The 17,886-nt window shown below is 39.6% G+C and overlaps 1 protein-coding gene and 1 long non-coding RNA gene across 4 annotated transcripts in view; one reads left to right on the top strand and one right to left on the bottom strand.

The window, feature by feature from the left end:
- The window catches only part of LOC119703046, a 31,771-nt gene extending 18,942 nt beyond the window's left edge, over positions 1-12,829 (top strand). The window contains exons 3-4 of the long non-coding RNA XR_005257532.1: positions 3,242-3,325; positions 4,972-12,829. This is a non-coding gene — a long non-coding RNA (uncharacterized LOC119703046). The remainder of the gene's footprint in view (positions 1-3,241; positions 3,326-4,971) is intronic.
- Positions 1-17,886, bottom strand: part of STAT4 (signal transducer and activator of transcription 4) — a 39,570-nt gene that overhangs the window by 19,002 nt on the left and 2,682 nt on the right. For all 3 annotated transcript variants that reach the window (XM_038142189.1, XM_038142187.1, XM_038142190.1), the window contains exons 2-6: positions 17,653-17,781; positions 16,016-16,160; positions 3,460-3,558; positions 2,574-2,666; positions 630-708 (exon numbers count right to left, since the gene is read on the bottom strand). In XM_038142189.1, the coding sequence (XP_037998117.1) occupies positions 630-708; positions 2,574-2,666; positions 3,460-3,558; positions 16,016-16,160; positions 17,653-17,780 (544 nt within the window). In that variant the 5' untranslated portion in view covers position 17,781. The remainder of the gene's footprint in view (positions 1-629; positions 709-2,573; positions 2,667-3,459; positions 3,559-16,015; positions 16,161-17,652; positions 17,782-17,886) is intronic.

Raw genomic sequence — 17,886 nt, 5'->3', positions numbered from 1 at the left:
TAGGATTGATGTGCTTAAGGACTTGGACCTTTCAAGCCCAGTATCTTTGCATGCTCAAAGAAAGGTAATATAAAGATATCTGAGCAGACACAAGCAGACCCCAGTTTCTTTTCTGAAAGAGATCATGCAAGGACTGTTCCACATGCAGATCTCAGCCATCACAGGCTGGTCAAACATGCATTCAGAGTGCTTACCAGCTGGTTATCACCACTGTGGTCAAAAAAGAACAGAAAGCCAAGTTAGAAGCAAGAAAAATCAGTTCTGTATGACTCTGGGAAATAAGAGCCTCTTCCACATTCTCCCAAAGAAGGGCTATGTAAAAGGTGAGGATATTGAAAAATAGGTTCTTTAAATTAAGAAATGTACTACTTTATTGTGCCATTAGGCACTTTATCCATAGGAAATAACTATACTTTCTTAACATGATCCTCTTTACCTTCTTAACCCCAAAAGAGTCATTATGTTCCAGGACTAAAACTTTATATAAACTAAAGATCCATTTTTATGTCTACATATATTAATCAAGTAATGCACAAAACCCCCTGATGCTAGCTGCAGAGTCAGGAGGAGTCTAGCTGCAGAATCAGCCATTTCCCAGGAAATCTAAAAATGAGTATAAAAACTCTTACCTAAGCTCTGTATTGTTTTGTACCTGAAGTCAAATTCCTCTTGCAAGTCTTCCAAGTATTTCACATCTTGGTCAGTCATCTTTCCCAGGAGAGAAATGAACAAATGCATAATGTAGTGTTTTCCTTCTCACCATTTGAAAACCCCTGAACAGTTCTGGGAACCCTTGTTTACTATCTTGTACACTTTATAAAGTATGATTGAATAATAAATTTATAGCTACAGATTTCTTTTACTTGTTTAGAAAGTCAAATATTATCCTCTATCCTGCATTTGACAGTGGTTGATTCAGCTTTATCCCTTCTTGTTTACTAGTGCAATGACATAGTGGAAAGTAGGAATGATTGTGTTAGCCTGAGCTAAACTGAAATTGTTATGCCAATAATGCTACTGTCTTCTTGAAACTTTAAAGCAGGGCAAAGGAATTATTTAAATGGAAATTTAATTGGGGTGTGCAAAGCCAAAAAAGGTGGAGTCATACGCAGGAGTTCACAGAATTTATTTACAGAATGTCTTATGAATTTGGATAAAGAAATGAAACATTTTTGCTGCTTTGGTTTTTTGCAGCTTTCTTTTCATATGTTCTATAAAAAATTATTAAAGATATTTTCTAGTAACCAATCAATGATAATTCAAAACACCCCATCAAAAGGAGGAAAATAAAACTGTAGGAAATTATCTGCTGTACTTAGAAGATTTATTTCTGTGCTGTTTATAGGAAGCCTTGACTTTGCCAACAACTCATAAACAATCCTTTTTGGATTCCTAAGATGTGCACATTAAGAGTCTGAAAATACAGAAACTTGTTTGCTAAATGAGCCCACACACAATTAGCCATTTTAGCTTACTCTTTATTTTGGAGACTAAAGTTTTAAATTATATGTGTAAAGTATGAAATTACATGCACAAGGAGCTGGCTAATTTCTGCGTTCAACTTAATTACCTACCAAAAAAACCCCCCAACCCTGCTATCTAGAAAATGTTCTCATTTTCACTGGCTCTTCAGGGGTGGCTGTGCTTCCCCACACAGGCAGGAGGAGCAGCATGACAGGCCACTGCTTCGTCTGCTCTGCAACTCTTATCTTGCAGCTTTATGTGTAGTTAGAGACCTGGTATTACATTCTTCTGAAACTACTTTTTCCTTCTAAAGGTTTGATCTCTCTAACCCTTCTTCTCTGTGAAACAATGATGAGGGAATGCTGCTAGGATCTCTTTCCAGTATACCGGAAGTGTTGCTCTTGAACAACATACGGACAGGTATTTTATAAATAGTTTCTACACTGAGACTGCAGCAAGGCTGAAAGTGGGGCTGGGATAGCAAAAAAGCCATGGGTACTCTGAATCCTTATCCTGTCTTGAACTGAATGGGCAGGTATTCTCTGAGCTTTCGGGGTCTCTGGGACATAGCTACAGGTTTGGCTCAGCCCAGCTCTGGCCTGCAATGGCGTGAGAAACTCCTGGAGAGTGGTTACCATCAGCTGCCAGTGTTCTTGTCCCCTCATGACTCCAAACCACGTAATTATGTCATGTAGCCTTCAGCTCAACAAAGGTCTTGGTACATGACTCAGAGGTTGTGAGGGTTAAGCTACTGCTGACCCAGCTAAAGGAGGTGAAGTTGCAAAAATATATTTTCTGAGCCTCGCATCTTTTTAGACTGTAGCTATGCTCTTACTGCTCTCAGGGGTCTGCCTGCAACTCACACAGGCATGAGTGTGACAGCTTTAAAAGAGGGAGCTCTCACACTGAACCCAGACAGCTGCTAACAGCTGAGGATCCAGGTGTGTCCTGAGTTGTCAGTCTGGGCAGATGTCCTTGGAATAATGGAAAATGGATGGTGCGTGTGTTGGCAGAAGTCACTGTGCTACCCAGCTTAAAGATAGTTCAGGTGTGTCTGTTCTGTATGAAAATCACATGGGCAGAGACAGCACACAGGACAAAGAAGGTACCTGAGCACTGTTCTTGATCGCTGATACTTTGTGTTCTACATTTCTCTGACGTTCTGAAACCACAGAGCTCTGTAGAGACTTTTCCAGTGGCCCCTGGAACACATTGAACAGATAATTGGTGGGTGAGTAATATTAATAATAATAATAGGTGATAGAAACTGTACTGCAAGTTCCAGCACAGAGAGGGAATTCCAAAGCCAGTGTTCAACCATCTGGAGACTGCTGGAAACACACAGACAGGTTTAGTTCTACACATTTGAAAAACATGCAGCTTTAACTTTGAAATCCAAGAGATTAAAAGGTGTGGGTACACTGCAGGCATTAAACATCAGGTGAATGAGATATAGATTATTAGATTTTTAAAAAAGATCCATGGCACAAGACTCATATGGGAATACATGTCACATCCATAAGTGATTAACAAGAACACATTTGGCTTAAAAATTCTCTCTGGGTTTTAATCACGTAACAATTTTCCCCAAAAGAAGTTTCATATGTAATTTGAATTATTTTTTTCTCCGAACACCATAAAAATCATCAATAACTCTATAAAATATTGGATGGAATGTCTTTTGCATTCCATAGTTAATATGAATTAATGCATTGCATAATTTAAAATACACACATCTGTTTTGCAAAGAATAATCTCTTTAAAACCTTTCCTACAGATTAAAGTCTTTGAAGATTAGCTGTGACATGGAAGTCCCTCATAGCAATGTTTCCAGCGGAAGAGCCACTAATGAAGTTCAAATGTGAGTTTAAAGGGCAATATTTGGCAACCCCTAGTGCACACAAATCACTTCAGTGGAATGAGGGGACAGGATTTGGTCTAAAAAGCATGTGAGCTGATTACCATGGAGCAGATTAATGAAATGTAATTCATTACCTGTACAGGCATGCTGGCTGCAGCCAATATTCTTCTTTCTTCTCTTAAGCAGTTTGAGATGATCACTGCTATATGCATGGGATTACCATGATATTTGCCCTGCAAGCACAAGTAAATACAACTCAAAAAAATTCCAGAATTCAGAATGTCCCTTTGGAAATCACAAGCAACATGATGTATGAGTGTCTATGAGGTACAGATTGCTGTGGGTGGAAAAGACTCCCCTTTTCATGTGCTGGTTCAGCCTTTCAGGGCAGCATCAGTCAGTGCCACCGTCACAAAATATTCTGAACAATGTTCCACAGAGATTATAAAGATACAATTCTGAGATGTATATAATTTGGAGATCAAATTGCTCCCCTGCTAACACAGCTGTTTTGAAAGGGCTTTCCTGTCAGCCTATTCTGAGCACGATTTTATCACGTCTTCGATTTTCAATAGGATGTTGCTACTTAGCATGTAGCACTTCTGCCAGCAAAAAAGTTTGTAAGCATATCAATATGGTAATGATGCAAGCAGGAAAGCTTCCTCAGCATAAAGCAGAAGACTTAAATTTTAATGTCTATGAACAATTTTTCTCTTTCAAAAAATAATGTGCCTGAGATGAAGGAATAAGTAATTTTTGTCCCAAGCCAAAGAATAAAAAAAAAAAGTATATTTTTACACCACCATAAATAAAGTGCTGAATTGCTGATGCGTGACTGAGGACTGGGCACAATTTGAACTAATATTGGTTTATGCTGTATTTATAAAATTGGAATGATCCAAGACTCTCAAACAGCTTCCTTTATGGTGATACATTAATCCAGTGTTTCTCAGTATCCTTCATGCCTTTCATTCAGTATCATTCATTCAGATACTCTTCATTCAGTGCTCATAATGTTTGTCCATTCATCAGAGTTAATCCATTTAATTTCTTTTGCTGTACAGTTTCCAGTTCTGGACTTACTCTATTTTCTCCTCTTTATCATTAGTCTTTATTTTCATCATATCTCTCTGCCACTCAGAACCTCCTTTATTCTAGCTGTCTCTGAACGTGGCACAATAAGTTTATACATACTTTAATTGATGCCATCTCTTCCTTTGATATCTCACACCAATTGTTATGTTAGACACAAGGGTGTGAATGCATCTGACAGAAATGTGAACACATTGCTTCTGTATGCAACAAGTACTGTGGCATCAAACATACCTTTCTGATGCTTTTCACTAAACATTTCCTGTGAACTCATGCATGAATTGTGTAACCTCAAATAGGTTTTGACTTCAATTGTAAGGTAAACAAATGCCACATTAAAAATGGTAGTTTTGATCATGGCAATTTGGTATGAGCTGTTTGGTATTAAATACTATCTGTACTGTGGTTCCAGGTATGGACTAAGGTGAAAGATACAGGGCTCTTAAAACTGAATACCAAGTACCAAATGTTCCCTTCTAAGAAAGCTTTGACTGCCCTGTCATTGTTAGCAATGAAATTAAACTTTTTTTCTATGGTTTCTGAAATCTTTTCAGGACTGGAAAAGTAGATGCCCCACAGTGCAACCAGTGCACACCCAGAGTAGCCCCAGTGCTGTGCCTCCTTTGATCTCCTTAAAAGCAGTTCAGGAAGGCACTTTGCTCAGCAACCATCTGTAGCTGAGGAACAGGAGCTATGAACCTGACTGGTTTTAGGAGCTTCTCTGTAAACAAGAAGTGGTGAGTAATACTACCCAGGACACACTATGCCTCAGATGAAACACCAAGCACTCCCTCCCTGCCTGCTCCTTCCTGGGCAGTGGGAGGAGACCTGATTAATGGTACCCTGCTGATTTCCATGTCAAATAACAGTGCCAAAGATCTGTCACTAGGCATTTCTCCCTGACAGCTCCATGGCTGTGAGGACAGTAACTACGGCGTCGCTGCACGCTTCCTCAACACCACTGCACTTTAGGTCCAGTAATATATTCACAGTCCCCTTCGTTGGGCATATTCCAATCTCTCTCTCTCTAGTGTCTGGATGTAGCTTTGGGAAGGGAATAGAGCAGTGGGGGAAATGGCTGTGATCTTCCTGCAAAGGATTGAGGGGGGTGTCCTGTGGAACTGAGGTCCAGCAGCAAGAGCCAGGGCAAATTAACTGCAGCAAAGAGTGGTTGTGCTCCTGGCTGTGCTCCAGCCCAGTGCCTGACTCCTTAGGGAGCCAATCCAGGCTTCTAACTGGCATGGAAATGACTCATGCTTTTTTTACTGACTGGGTTTTCTGCTCCTTGGTGGACTGAAACTGCTCAGCAAAGGATCAGTTTATTATTAAGGATGAGCACAGGTGAAGTTGGGAGAGGGGGGAACAGTCCTGCCTTGTTTCAGCTGTTATGGCTAAGCCTGTCTCATCCATCTGTACCTTGATTAGAGAGGGAAAAGTCCTGTTACTAATAAGGCTTGGGATGAAAGCTGTGGGAAAAATCTGCCACTGCTCTAAGTCCACTGATGGGCATATGAATTCCTCTGTTAATTTCTGCTTGTGGCTGTTATTTATTTTTGGTAGTAAAACAGGGTTTCACCTTCCCCCTAGATGGTCAGTAAGTGGCCATTGATACCTTTGAGGCTTACCTTAGTCCCAGCTTACCACTGCCCAACAGAATTCCAGCACTGCAAGGGTTTAAAGGGGTCCAAAAAAGCTATTTAACCAAGTCAAGAAGAAGTAAATATCCTCTCTTGGAGCTGGAAAAATGCATATATGTAGAAGAGGCTTAAAAAAAAATAAATTCTGACAGTGAGTTGTGTTAAAATTCCCCACAAAGGATGCCGGTTATTAGGGACTTCCCTAGCATTTCTAGAGACAATTCATATGCAAAACTTTCAAAAACTCTTTCTTCCTCTCCTTTTCTTTGTTTTCTTAAGAGAAAAACATCTGAATCAAGAGATGGCAGTGGAAATTCACTTTTCCCCCTCCCTTTCTTTCTTTCTTTCTTCTCTAACTCATATATCTGTAGAAACCAGCTGGGTCCATAGTGATTCCCATACTTATGCCAGGCTGGTGCTTCTTCAACTTCATTCAGTTTGAGTAGATGCCAAGAAGGTCAATAGAGAGCTGCCACCGGTGCTCCTGAAGCAGCCCCTTTTGCAGTAAGGGAGCAGATGGATTGCAACTCATCAGTAATAAATTGATAAATGAATTGTAACACTAAGTATCTCAAGAATTGCAACTTATTGAATAACAATACCTACTAAAAGTCACAATAACCGTGGTTTTGACTCTGGAAAAATAATAACACTAAGAAATTTCTGCCTGTGTTTTATACTTCTCAGCTGTAATTACACTTTGGAATGTACTGCTTGGTATTCCCTTATTATTCATCTACTGCCAGCTCTTGTTGCTGTGCACTTCCATTTTATCTTTGGCTGAGGGCAGAAATTGCCCAACATGACCTTGATTTCTGAATGACTAATTGAAAGCTATCTCCTATCAGCAAAGAGTAGTGTAAGTTGGAAAATTAAAGAATTTTAACCAAAAATGGCTCGTTAGATGGGGGAATCCTGACTTAAAATGACATGAACACTAGCAGCCAGAAGAGGAAGAATGTGGATTCTTTAGATATGCAAAATTGTGTTAATAAATTTAAACATGTAAAGAGAAAATGTATATTTGTCTTTTGACAAATACCAACACAGAGAAATTGAGGATTCGCTTTCCTTCTTTCAAATGAAAATATCTGCTAATATTACTGTAATTTTGTTGCTAGAAGTTTTCTTTCTCCTCTCTTCTATTCCAATGAGGTCTTTCCATGCCATGAGTTACAACAAACAAAAAGTCATCTTATTTGGACTGGATTCTTCTCAAGAACTGCCAGCATGATGCTAAATTTAAGCAAACAGGGGGAACTTGAACTTTCATTCTGAACAGGTGACAATTTTCTGAGAATGCTGATGACATTTCCTTGGAGAAAACCTTCCTACTGCCACCCGGCATGCACTCTTTGCACTCCAGGGACATCTGTTGTGACAGTACCTTACTAGATCATGGAGAAAAACAAAGAGGCATTTCTGCAAAAACAGTTTGTACGTTATAGCATGCAGAGTTTATGCCCTTTAGCCAAATTTTAAAACAGCTTGAACTCTTTGGAGTATGTTAAAGGCACATGAAACAGTGGCTGGGGAAATGCAAGGTTAGATTCTGTAAGCTGCAAGGTCATGGAGAAACTTTAAAATACATATTATGACATTTAAAAATACATGTGCTTTCAAAAAGAACACCAAAAAAGTGTCAGTTTTAGTATCTGCTTACTCTGACAGAAATGAAGAAATCTAGACCAGAGTCATTCTCTTTCTCTTGTTTTCTTCCCATTTTTAAAATTTCAGAATTTCAGCTGGTTTTCCTGTGGGCAGCTCCATCACAAAGTGGATCACTCCCAGCCACACTAACACTGACTGCTTTCCATGTGTCAAAGGGCTCTGGACACTGCACACACCTATCAGTGAATACTGGATGTGCACTACCTGAGCAACTGGCTCTGTTTTCAGTGGTGAAAGCAGGGGATTAGGTGTTAGTTGGTCTCGACTTGTAATGTAGAAGGATGTGCTATGAAACCTTTAGAAAGTCAGTCAGGGGTTTGCCTGATTATCTCTGTGTTTTCAAGGTGACCTAAAAATGGACTTGAGTAGGTTTTGGTGCTTTCCAATTCTGAAAATTGGTTCAGAATTTGGTCAGGTTTTCTCTTCTTTTCTCCTTTTTCTTTTCTTTTTCTTTCCTTTTTTTTTTTTTTTAACTCTAAAACCATCAGGTGTATTTCTTCTCATTTCTGTTAGAAAAAGCCCTTCTTGAGCCTTTTAATTGTATACAACAGGAGCTTTACTTGGAGGTGTGGAAGGGTTATTTAGTATGACCATTGAAGATTTGTTCATACTGAATGAATATTTAAAGAAGCTGATGGAAGGGAGGAGAGATAGGAAACAGCAAGACAAAGTCAAGCAAAAATACATTTCCTTCCCTATAGCTCACTTGAGATATGTTTATTTTCCTAAGTCTGATACTCAGCATCTTTCTGGATAAGCAAATATCTCATCTTTCATAAAATCAAAAACAGGGAGAAAAACCCGTTTTGTCTATCATTTTGTTTTTTGAAAGAAAGAAAGATTTGGTTTAGCTGTGAATCTCGGATGTGTGGGTGGGAAGGCATAGCTGTACATACATATTTCCCGTTTTCACCTTCAAATATGACAAATAACACTTCACCTTGATTTGTTTTCTATCTTTGTTTATGCATCCAGGCAGAAAGTCTAATGAAGACAACAGCAGAATACAGAGAAAGAGTTGGTCCTTGTGTCATCCTGATAAAGGTTAAGTGCTTGGGAGTTTTTTTGAAAGCTTGTACTTAAACAGGCAGTATTCTTACTAAAAAAATCTTCTACTAGAAAGATGCCTCTGTTTTATCTAGGTCTTTAAGAGGAAGTACCTGCAACACTATCTATTTAGACTGCTCTTGTTGTACTTTTATTTTTAGATTTTTCCTTTCACCTCTCAAAATATGTGCGAAAACTTAAAGGCAACCTCATTGTTTTAGAAAACTCCTATGATGTGTGGGAAGTCCTAATACACAGCTTTGTAGTCTTGCAGTTTTCTCATAGTGTATGATGCATAACTTCCAGATGATCATAATTTTTTCTGGGGGCATGTGCAACTAAATTGCAATAGGCAAAGCTGTAAAAGCACAGTGAACGAGCTATGAAGGCAGAGGTTTTTTTTCTCCACCCCTCAAATTCCACTGCTGAGTCCCTCCCAGCAGACACTAAAAGCACTCAAGGAATAACTACAGAAACAGCAGATTTCTGTGCAGGTAGGATGAGATAAAGCTACAGAAAATACATTTCTGTAGAAATCATCATCAGACAGTAGAACTGTATAGACAGGGAGGGGTGAATAATGTAGGGCAGTTCTTATTTGATATTTACTTGAGAATTAAAAACTTCTTGTTTAAATGAGATTTATTTGAAAGTAAGTTAAAATACCATGTTCCCTATGAAAAAGTGTATAACATCAGAGGACAGAGAGGGCTGATCTCCACATGCCCCTCCTCCTCTGGGCACAAAGACCTGAGTATTATTAACTAATCTCTCAGGCAGATGTTCAACTGAAACTGGGCTCTTAATACTTCAGAATGAACAAAGCCCACAAGAGGTTATTTAGTTTGCTTGTATTTTTACTTCTGTCTGCAAGTTAACTCTTTCTCATTCTACAAAAACAAACAGAAAGATTTGTAAACTTTTTTTTGCATTCTTTAAATAATAACTAGAAACCCCAAAGTACTTTACTTGTAACAAGTAACCTTTTTCAGTCTTGTACCAATAATTTAAAAAAACCTTTATCAGCTGCAGTCACTAGGCTGCAGTTGCTAGGAGCAGACACCTAGCTGCTTCAGCAAACAGCCTTCTGTGCGGGGTTTCCCATTTTGCACGCCAAAATTTTCCATAAACAGCTTTAATGGTTGCACTGAAAAACTCACTGGGAGCAGTGTAATACAACCTGAATTGTGTTAGACAGCAGGACACACTGGCTCAAAACACATCCTGCTTTACCGTGTTGAGTTGTTGATCTGGCAGGCTACACGAGTGCTAAATACGTGTAAATAACATTTTGAAATGGATCTTGCGTGGTTTATTAGGAACTTTCTCTATTTTGTTCCATTCTCACCCTTTTGTAAGCTTTAACAGGAAACTGCAACTAAAACATCAATGGCTGTTTCCACTCTTTGCAACTGTTTCTCAGCACAGGGCTTATTAGAATTGTTTGTCGAGCACCAACTGGAATGTCCTGTTTCGGATCTAATGCTATTTTGTCCACTTTCTTTGATATACTGAAATGAATAATCTTAGGATTCTTCCTTGCATTCCTCATGCATGTTCCTTTCTGGTACAGAGGCTTTTGTAAACTGTCACTTGAACTAAGGAACCTTTATTTGTTCACTTAGTTCTCTTCCAAGAAGAACAGGGGTGTTCAGTGCCCACTGCACATGGAAACAAACTGGGCAGTATAACCAGGAACATGACACCGAATCAGGAATGCACTGCTGGGTTACTGTTTTAAGCAGCATCATGTAAAGATGTATCTGTAGAAAAAAAGTGCCTTAATGTATGTTGTTTCAGATGACAGAAGATACTTTCAGAAGCTATTCCAGACCTTTCCATAAAAACCAGACAGAGCTGTGTAGGGTAAAGTAATGTAACTAAAGAACAATTTCCCAGCTACTTACTATAACTTCCAAAAGCTTGTTTTTATATAACTGGTTGGTGTGAATCAGCAGATCTGGTGCTTCTGCCTGACCTCTCCCTTTGTAAACAGACCCTAAGGTGTTAATGGTGGGTGTACCCACAGACCTGCTCATTCAGGCATAATCCCATTACCCTCCCTCCCCTCATCTTAGGCTCTAGCAGGGTTGGGGAGTTGGTAAAGTTCACCAATACTGGAGAATCTGCTGTGACAATTAAATGAATTTCATGAATATACATAATTTACAGCAAATTGTTCCCCAGAGCACACAGTATACTCATTAACTCAGGCTTCAATGGTAAATGAACAGAGCAGCCCTTCTTATTCCTGAAATCTGTTATTTCACTTCTACAAAGGAAAATTTATGTGATCAGATTTCACCCTGAATACCCTAAATAGAGAAGTGACACAGATGCATGTTGCCATTAATGAGAAGGGATTGCTTTCAGAAGTTGTCTTGAGACTAGAGCATAAATAAGGGCTTCAGTTATGAGTAGGATGATTCTGGGAATTTCTGCTTTTGTCCTGATGGGGTTGTTCTGCACCTGTCACAGAGCACAGCACAGACAGAGGCTCTTCCTGAGAGCTCATCTGAACCCTCACTTGGGCCAGGCTGCATTCCACGGAGCTACTTCTTGTCTAGCAAGAGGAGTGCTCCAGCTTTTCAGCTTGGAGTGTGTGTGGGGAAAGACATCCCAGAGCTGAACAGGCAGCTGCCACCAGCATCGTTCCTGAATGGAGCGGTGGGACACAGGGGCACAGTGCACATCTCTAATTCCCAGGCTCCCCTTGTCTCCCTGGTTGCAGCCTGCCTGCTCTCTCGCAACCCAGGATTTTGGCACGTGAGTCAGGAACGTGGACAGTGCCTGTCTTCCATGAGAGTCTCTGAGCACTAAATCCTGGTGTATGGCACGGGGGCTTACATCAGGGACAGGTGTACACTGTCACGTAGAAAAGTTCCTTCTGAAAACTGGGATGTAATCATCCACAGGCCAAGGTCATGCAGACTCCTACATCTGCAATTTGGTTCCTAGAAGTGCCAGGCAGCTCTTCCAAGCTTAACATCTGCCCTTTACATTTTGTTGTCATAACAACAGCACAAACCATCTCCTCGTGACTAATCTGCTTTGCTTTTCTCCATCTAGATTTTAAGAAGGAGAAAGAACTATAAGCATGGTTTCCCTGCTCTTTCCCCCACTGCCTCTGAACATTTTCTCCCTCTTCCCTTTCCAAGACTGCTGCTGAGGGGAGCAGGAGCTCTCTAGAAAGATGGACAGAGAATTTAACCTTAGAAAGTGACTGTGCTGTTCTGTCTCCCTCTGAAGAGTGCAGCAACAAAAGGCTGCTCTGCTATAAAAATGAATCCAATTTACGGACTAGAGAAGTAATAATAATGTAGGAAGCAAAAATGAAGGATTTGAACCTAAAATGCTGACCCTGATTTTAATACAGTATGTGCATTTATACCAGATTAATGTCAAGAAGAAGAGATGTTTCAATGCAAGCAAGAAATAGAGAAGCAAATTACAGAGAGCTAGCAGTGACCACAGCTGCTTAGCTAAGTTTCTTAACACTATTTTCAAGTGCTTATAACTTTTTCAAATTACATATTTCCTGAAAAACTATTCAAAGTGTTTCTTTTTGCCTGCAGATAATTTTGGAAATGTAACAGTCTAAGCAGGAATGCCACACTCCATAGTTATTTCTCTAATGGTGAGGGAATAGGGATGTTCCCTGTGATCTAAAAGCAGAGGTGCCAGGCAGACCCATCTTCCTGTCTGGACTACTGCTCTTTGCCCTTCACAACCCCCAAGGTTGCCCAAAACTTTGTATTGCAACTGAGACAGGCAAATTCTCTCTTCTTTCACTATTTCCATGCTTATTTTCACAGAACAACTAACATATTTATGTAGAGATGTTTCAGTAAACAGTCAGAATAGAATATTTTCTCAATTTTATAACAAAAATCTCAGGGAAATCTTTTAGGTGAGGCATGCTTGGCTGTGGTGCTGGAGACTCTTAGAAATAACACTCTCCAGATTCAGGAACAGCACCAGGAATCTTGATCCTAAGGAGTCCTTGTCTGCTTAGTAAACAGCTGCACAGGCCACTTATGAAGTGTGCATTGCTTCCTCTTCTGCCTTTCACAAACCATCCAGTAGTATTTCTGATTAAATGTTTTTAATCCATTTGTGTTTTGTCAAGAACTGCAAGTTGCTTTTGAATAGCTTTTGTGTGTTCTCTAATTGAATTTTTCTCTCTTATTGCTATTGTCATAGCGTTGAGGAACCTTTACCACTGCTCAACACACTATGCTGTGTACATAGTGATAAGTGCTGGTTTCCAGCATCATCTATTTTGTCAAGTATTACTCAATAGGGTAACACAACTTGGCTCAAAATAATGAACAAACAGTGTACTCAGATCTTGTATTGTGGTTGGACAGCTTTGTGTGTGTGCACGATGCACAAGGGTCTGTGCATCTGTGTGTGGTTCAGAGGGGAAGGAAGAGGAGGGAACTGTGAAATTTCAAAGAAGTGCTTGCACTAGAGAGAGAAGCAGAGATAAAGGTGGGCTCATGGTAACTAACCTTCAGAGAAAGTCAAACCAGCGCTGTTCACAGAGTCACCAGATAGGAAAAGATGTTTACAAAAGCAGCTTCCTCCCCTATTTAGGAACCTAGTCTTCCTTTCTTTGGTCACTGAAAAACCTCATTAGTTTTACAGCGTACCATTCCAGCCTCTCTTTCCCTAAATGGTGTGTTGGGACAAAAAGGACCATGGCATCCTGCTGTGTACATCAGTCACATTTTTCTGGTGTTGTCTCACAAAGCAGTCACAAACTAGCTCAAATTGCAAGAGTTAGATATCTACAAGGGCTTCCAGCTGTGGCTGGGAAGCCAAATGCCTGCTTCCAATCTTCTCACATATACAGCAACAAAATGCAACCAGCGATGCATTAACAAAAGATTAGACCCATAATTAGATAATTTGTATACTCAAAGTTAAGAACATTACAGAACATACTGTCCATGCTATGTGCTACATTCAGTCCATTAATAACACTTGACAGTTGATAACAAGGATAGGCTGCCAGCTGATTTCAGCTACTCTAGCATTTCTTTACTGATGTCCTTACCTAATCAGTGAAGAAATAACTTTAACAGCTGCAGCAGGAGACTACCTGTGCAGCTCTGCAGAACATGCAGCCTATACTTTGGCTGGAAATGCATTTATCCTCTATGTCCTGTACCTTATAAGTAGTAACACAGTGTTTTACACAAAAGTAAAAAATTCCGGTGTCACAGATTTCTTAAGAGAGTATAAATCATTGTTCTTATCCAATAATAGGTTGTTATCAAGCATTGCAAGAACCTGGTCCTACTCCAGCCTATTCTAATTATTTTGGAGATCAGAATAGACTGTGGGTGATAGTGTTCAAGATCAGAAAAATCTCCAACAGTGAAAGTGCCATCCAGTTTTTGGTGGTTTACATGTGTATTTTGAAAGTGAATGGGTAGCTTTTTTGTCTAAATTCAGGTTATGTGCTGTCTTGATGCAATGAAGAAAGGTCAACATAACATTTCCCAACCTAGAAACATACTACTGCAATGCTCAGTATTCAGATTCCATTTTATAAGCAGTATAATTCCCGTATCACACATGTGCTCTCAAGGAGTTCATAAAACTGTTCAGCAAAATGCCTGAGCATTTTGGCTTGTTCTTGAATTGTGACTCAGACCCTAGCACCTGAGAAACCATTTAATCACAAATCACTTGAAACTCCCCTCCTCTTGCCTTTCTGGAATGACCCTCCTTTGCTTTGCTCTCTTCCTGAAGCACATAATGATATAATTTCCCAACATGACAGGACCTGAAAGGGTTTTCATTCAGGCCATTTTCACACTAATTGTTACACGAACTCAAATGAGTTCACCCAAGGCCTGGTTGCTTGGTTTGGTGTGCCCAATTTGGAAGAGCACACAGAGCTGATGCTTCAAGTTTTGGTAAAAAATTTAGAATAAAATAAATGGGGCAAAGAGCAGAAGGAACAACGAGAGGCTTTGATTTTGTAGCGCTTGTATGTAAATATGTTCTAGTCCTTCTGTCCGTGCACATTGTGATGGTACAATCATTAATGCATTGTCTTTTAAGGCAGGAATACACCAGTGGAACTGCTTGGCCTGAAATGCTTTTTCCATGCATCTGCCCCTGTGGAAGAATCCTTTACTAAGGTGATACAGCTTTGTGGTAAAATGTGCCAAGATCATTACAGAAACAAGAAGATTTCTGCAGTTGAGTAAATCTGGTGTTTGAAGAGTACTGAAATAATGAAGAGTGCTGCTCCAAAAACCAGAAAAGAAACAAAAAGTGATTTTATTTTTAAATTACAGGAGGCTGCTTGCATAGCATAGAATGAAAAAGTGGCAGCAATGGAAATAGTGTCATATTTTTAAGAGGCCACTGTTAGGGATAAAGAGTAGAAAGACACAGCCATGAAGAGAACAAAGTCATTGATGAAGTCATGCTAAGATTTTCCAGGCCAGTGTGTGTGTATGTACATATGTCTCAAATAAAGAAAATGTTTGGCAAGCAATGTAATTATCATTAACTACTTATGGAAAACACCATCAAAGAAGAGAAAAACCCCCAAACTTTCATTAAACTCCATGGCATATCTGCTTTATGCAGAAGACAGATAGATGTCAGGAAGTAGGTGACTAATGAAGTGGAACTCTGAGAATCCTTGCCTTAGATAAACAGTTATTAGAGAAACATTCAGCCAATCAAAATAAATATAATTTTCCGAAGCCTAATGGTAAATCCTTTAAGTAATTCATAACAAATAATCCCAGAAAAGCATAAAACAGCAAGCATGCTAATGATTTACAGAGGTTCCTTTTTCATGGTGCTGCCTTAAGCCCCAAGCATGTATTTTATTCCATAGTTAAATATCTGTAGGTGTCTGAGAGGTGGTAATTACATTTGTAATAAACATGAACATCTACAAGCACTGTACAGTGTTATTTGTAAGAGCTCAGTGAAACACAGATATGCACAGAGCTGAGAAGTCACAGCATTTGTATCCAAGCTGCATGCATTGAAACAGGAATTACTGTTCCACAGAAGGACAGTGGAATTGTTATTTTGAATTATGCTGTTGAAGGCTCAGTTTTCCCAGAGCTGCTCGGAGTCTGAGGCAATCAGGGCAGCTCTGAGCTGGGCATTGCAACAAACTGCACTCCACAGAGCTCCAGCACTGCCTCCAGGGACCAGTGAGAGGGTGCAGCGCAATTTGGCATTTGAGGTAATGACCCACCTGCAGCAGCTTCCTGACTCTTTTCAGGTTGTGGATCAAGAGCAGATTCTTCTCCTGCGAAACCCGGTCCAGCTGTTCATCCACCTGTATTATCAAATTCTGTAAAAGGATCATTGCCATTGCTTCATTGTTGGCTGCAGCCTCCCTAAAGAGTCAATGAACAACAACAACAACAACGAACATTTAAAATGCTGTATGATGTGTCAATCTAGCAGTACAGAAAATTATAATCTATTCAGAAATCTAGGCATCAAAAAAAAAAAAGACTTTAAGTACATGGTGACTTGCATATAGTTAGAGCTTATGAATAATGATTTGTATGATTTTGTGGGTTTTTTTAATATTCCTACAGATATGCATAAAAAGAGGGTGAGGTATTTACACAGACAGTAGAGTCAGCCAGAGGAGACAACCAGGGTTTTCTCTGGTCCAGTGGGTATTTAAATTCTTCCAGCTCACTTGTCAGAGGAAATGGGGCTTATGCAAACTGTCCCTCTCACTCAGTCACACAGATATAATTTCTGAATTTGCTGCCCAATTTCAGACAAAGTTGGCAACAGTCTTGAAGTCCAAAAGATAGAATTCTTACAAATTTCATGGCAATCTGGCAGGTTGGTAGAAGAAAGGAATCCAAATTAGCGCCTCCACTGAGGGAAACAGCAGCAATAACTTGCTCCAGGAGGCAACAGCCAGATGGTCAGGCAGAGGATACATCTCTTCACACCAGGCACCAGCTGAGCCTTCCCCCAGCCAAACTATTTGGGGATACAGAAGGACTCTGAGGCTACTGGTCAAGGGTATGTAGGGGACACAGGACACAGACAAAGCCAGGCTTTACTAGTTCTGCTGTTCGTGGTACAGCTTGGTACGTGCAGGGCAATGGCGTTAGTGAGCAAAACTGAGGAGGAAAAAGTTTGGACAGCATGGCATCCTTGTCCTTGGGATAGCCTCTCTCCTTTCCTCACAAATAGCAGGTGCCTGTTTGTGATATGCCTGCTAACTCCACGTCTGGCAAAAAGGAGATTTTAATGTTACCCGTGTTGCCACAGCCCCATAAAGATGGAGCCATAAACCATAAAGAAAGATTCTATTCCTTAGCAGTTTTTTTTCCCCCTGCACAATAGTCCTCCAATAGTCCTGTGGATTTAGGTTGAGAAATTGAGATGTCTCTTTCTGGTATGACTAATAATTTTTTTTTCTTTGCATTTAGTTTGGAATTTTCTTAAGGTAACTCTCAAGTGAATTGAATCCAAATTTGTGCATAAATGGACCTCCTAGAGAACACTTCCTGTAAACAGCTGGCTTGTTACCCAGAATTATCTACCTTAAAGTGCAATTTTGGACAAGAGAATAATTTTATGCTGCAAGAGGTAATTGCATAACATTTCCATTAAAAAATTAACTTGTATTTTTTTAAAATCAATTTTTATTGGATTTTGTTTAGGAGTAAGTTCCAATGTGAAACTTTACCTCCCAATATTCCCTAAGTTTAAGTAGCTAAATCCATAGCTAGTGAAATAGTATTACTAGAGTGTAGATACCTGCACCATTTGTAAATGAGCGCCCTAAAGTCTGCCAGCAAACAAAAGAATTGTTGGTGATTGAAATAATAGGAGACAGAAAGAATGAAATCCTACCAGTCCTGGCTCTCTATCCATTGTGCTAGCAGGTGCCGGATTTCCATGGGGAAGTTATCATCGTAGAACTGGTCCACCTGCTCCAAAAACTTTATTTCCAGTTGTTGAACTTGACTCCATTGGGACATACTACAAAAAAAAAAAAAAAAAAAAGAATTAAACATGTTTGCAACTGAAAAATTAATATGAATGACTAATCCAAACTGCAAAAATTGGTTATTTTCATTGTAGCTC

This window comes from Motacilla alba, chromosome 7, assembly GCF_015832195.1.
Source record: "Motacilla alba alba isolate MOTALB_02 chromosome 7, Motacilla_alba_V1.0_pri, whole genome shotgun sequence".
NCBI classification, from domain to species: Eukaryota; Metazoa; Chordata; class Aves; order Passeriformes; family Motacillidae; genus Motacilla; species Motacilla alba.
Note: the sequence above shows the minus strand (reverse complement) of the source record. Positions and strands in the feature narration are given on the sequence as shown.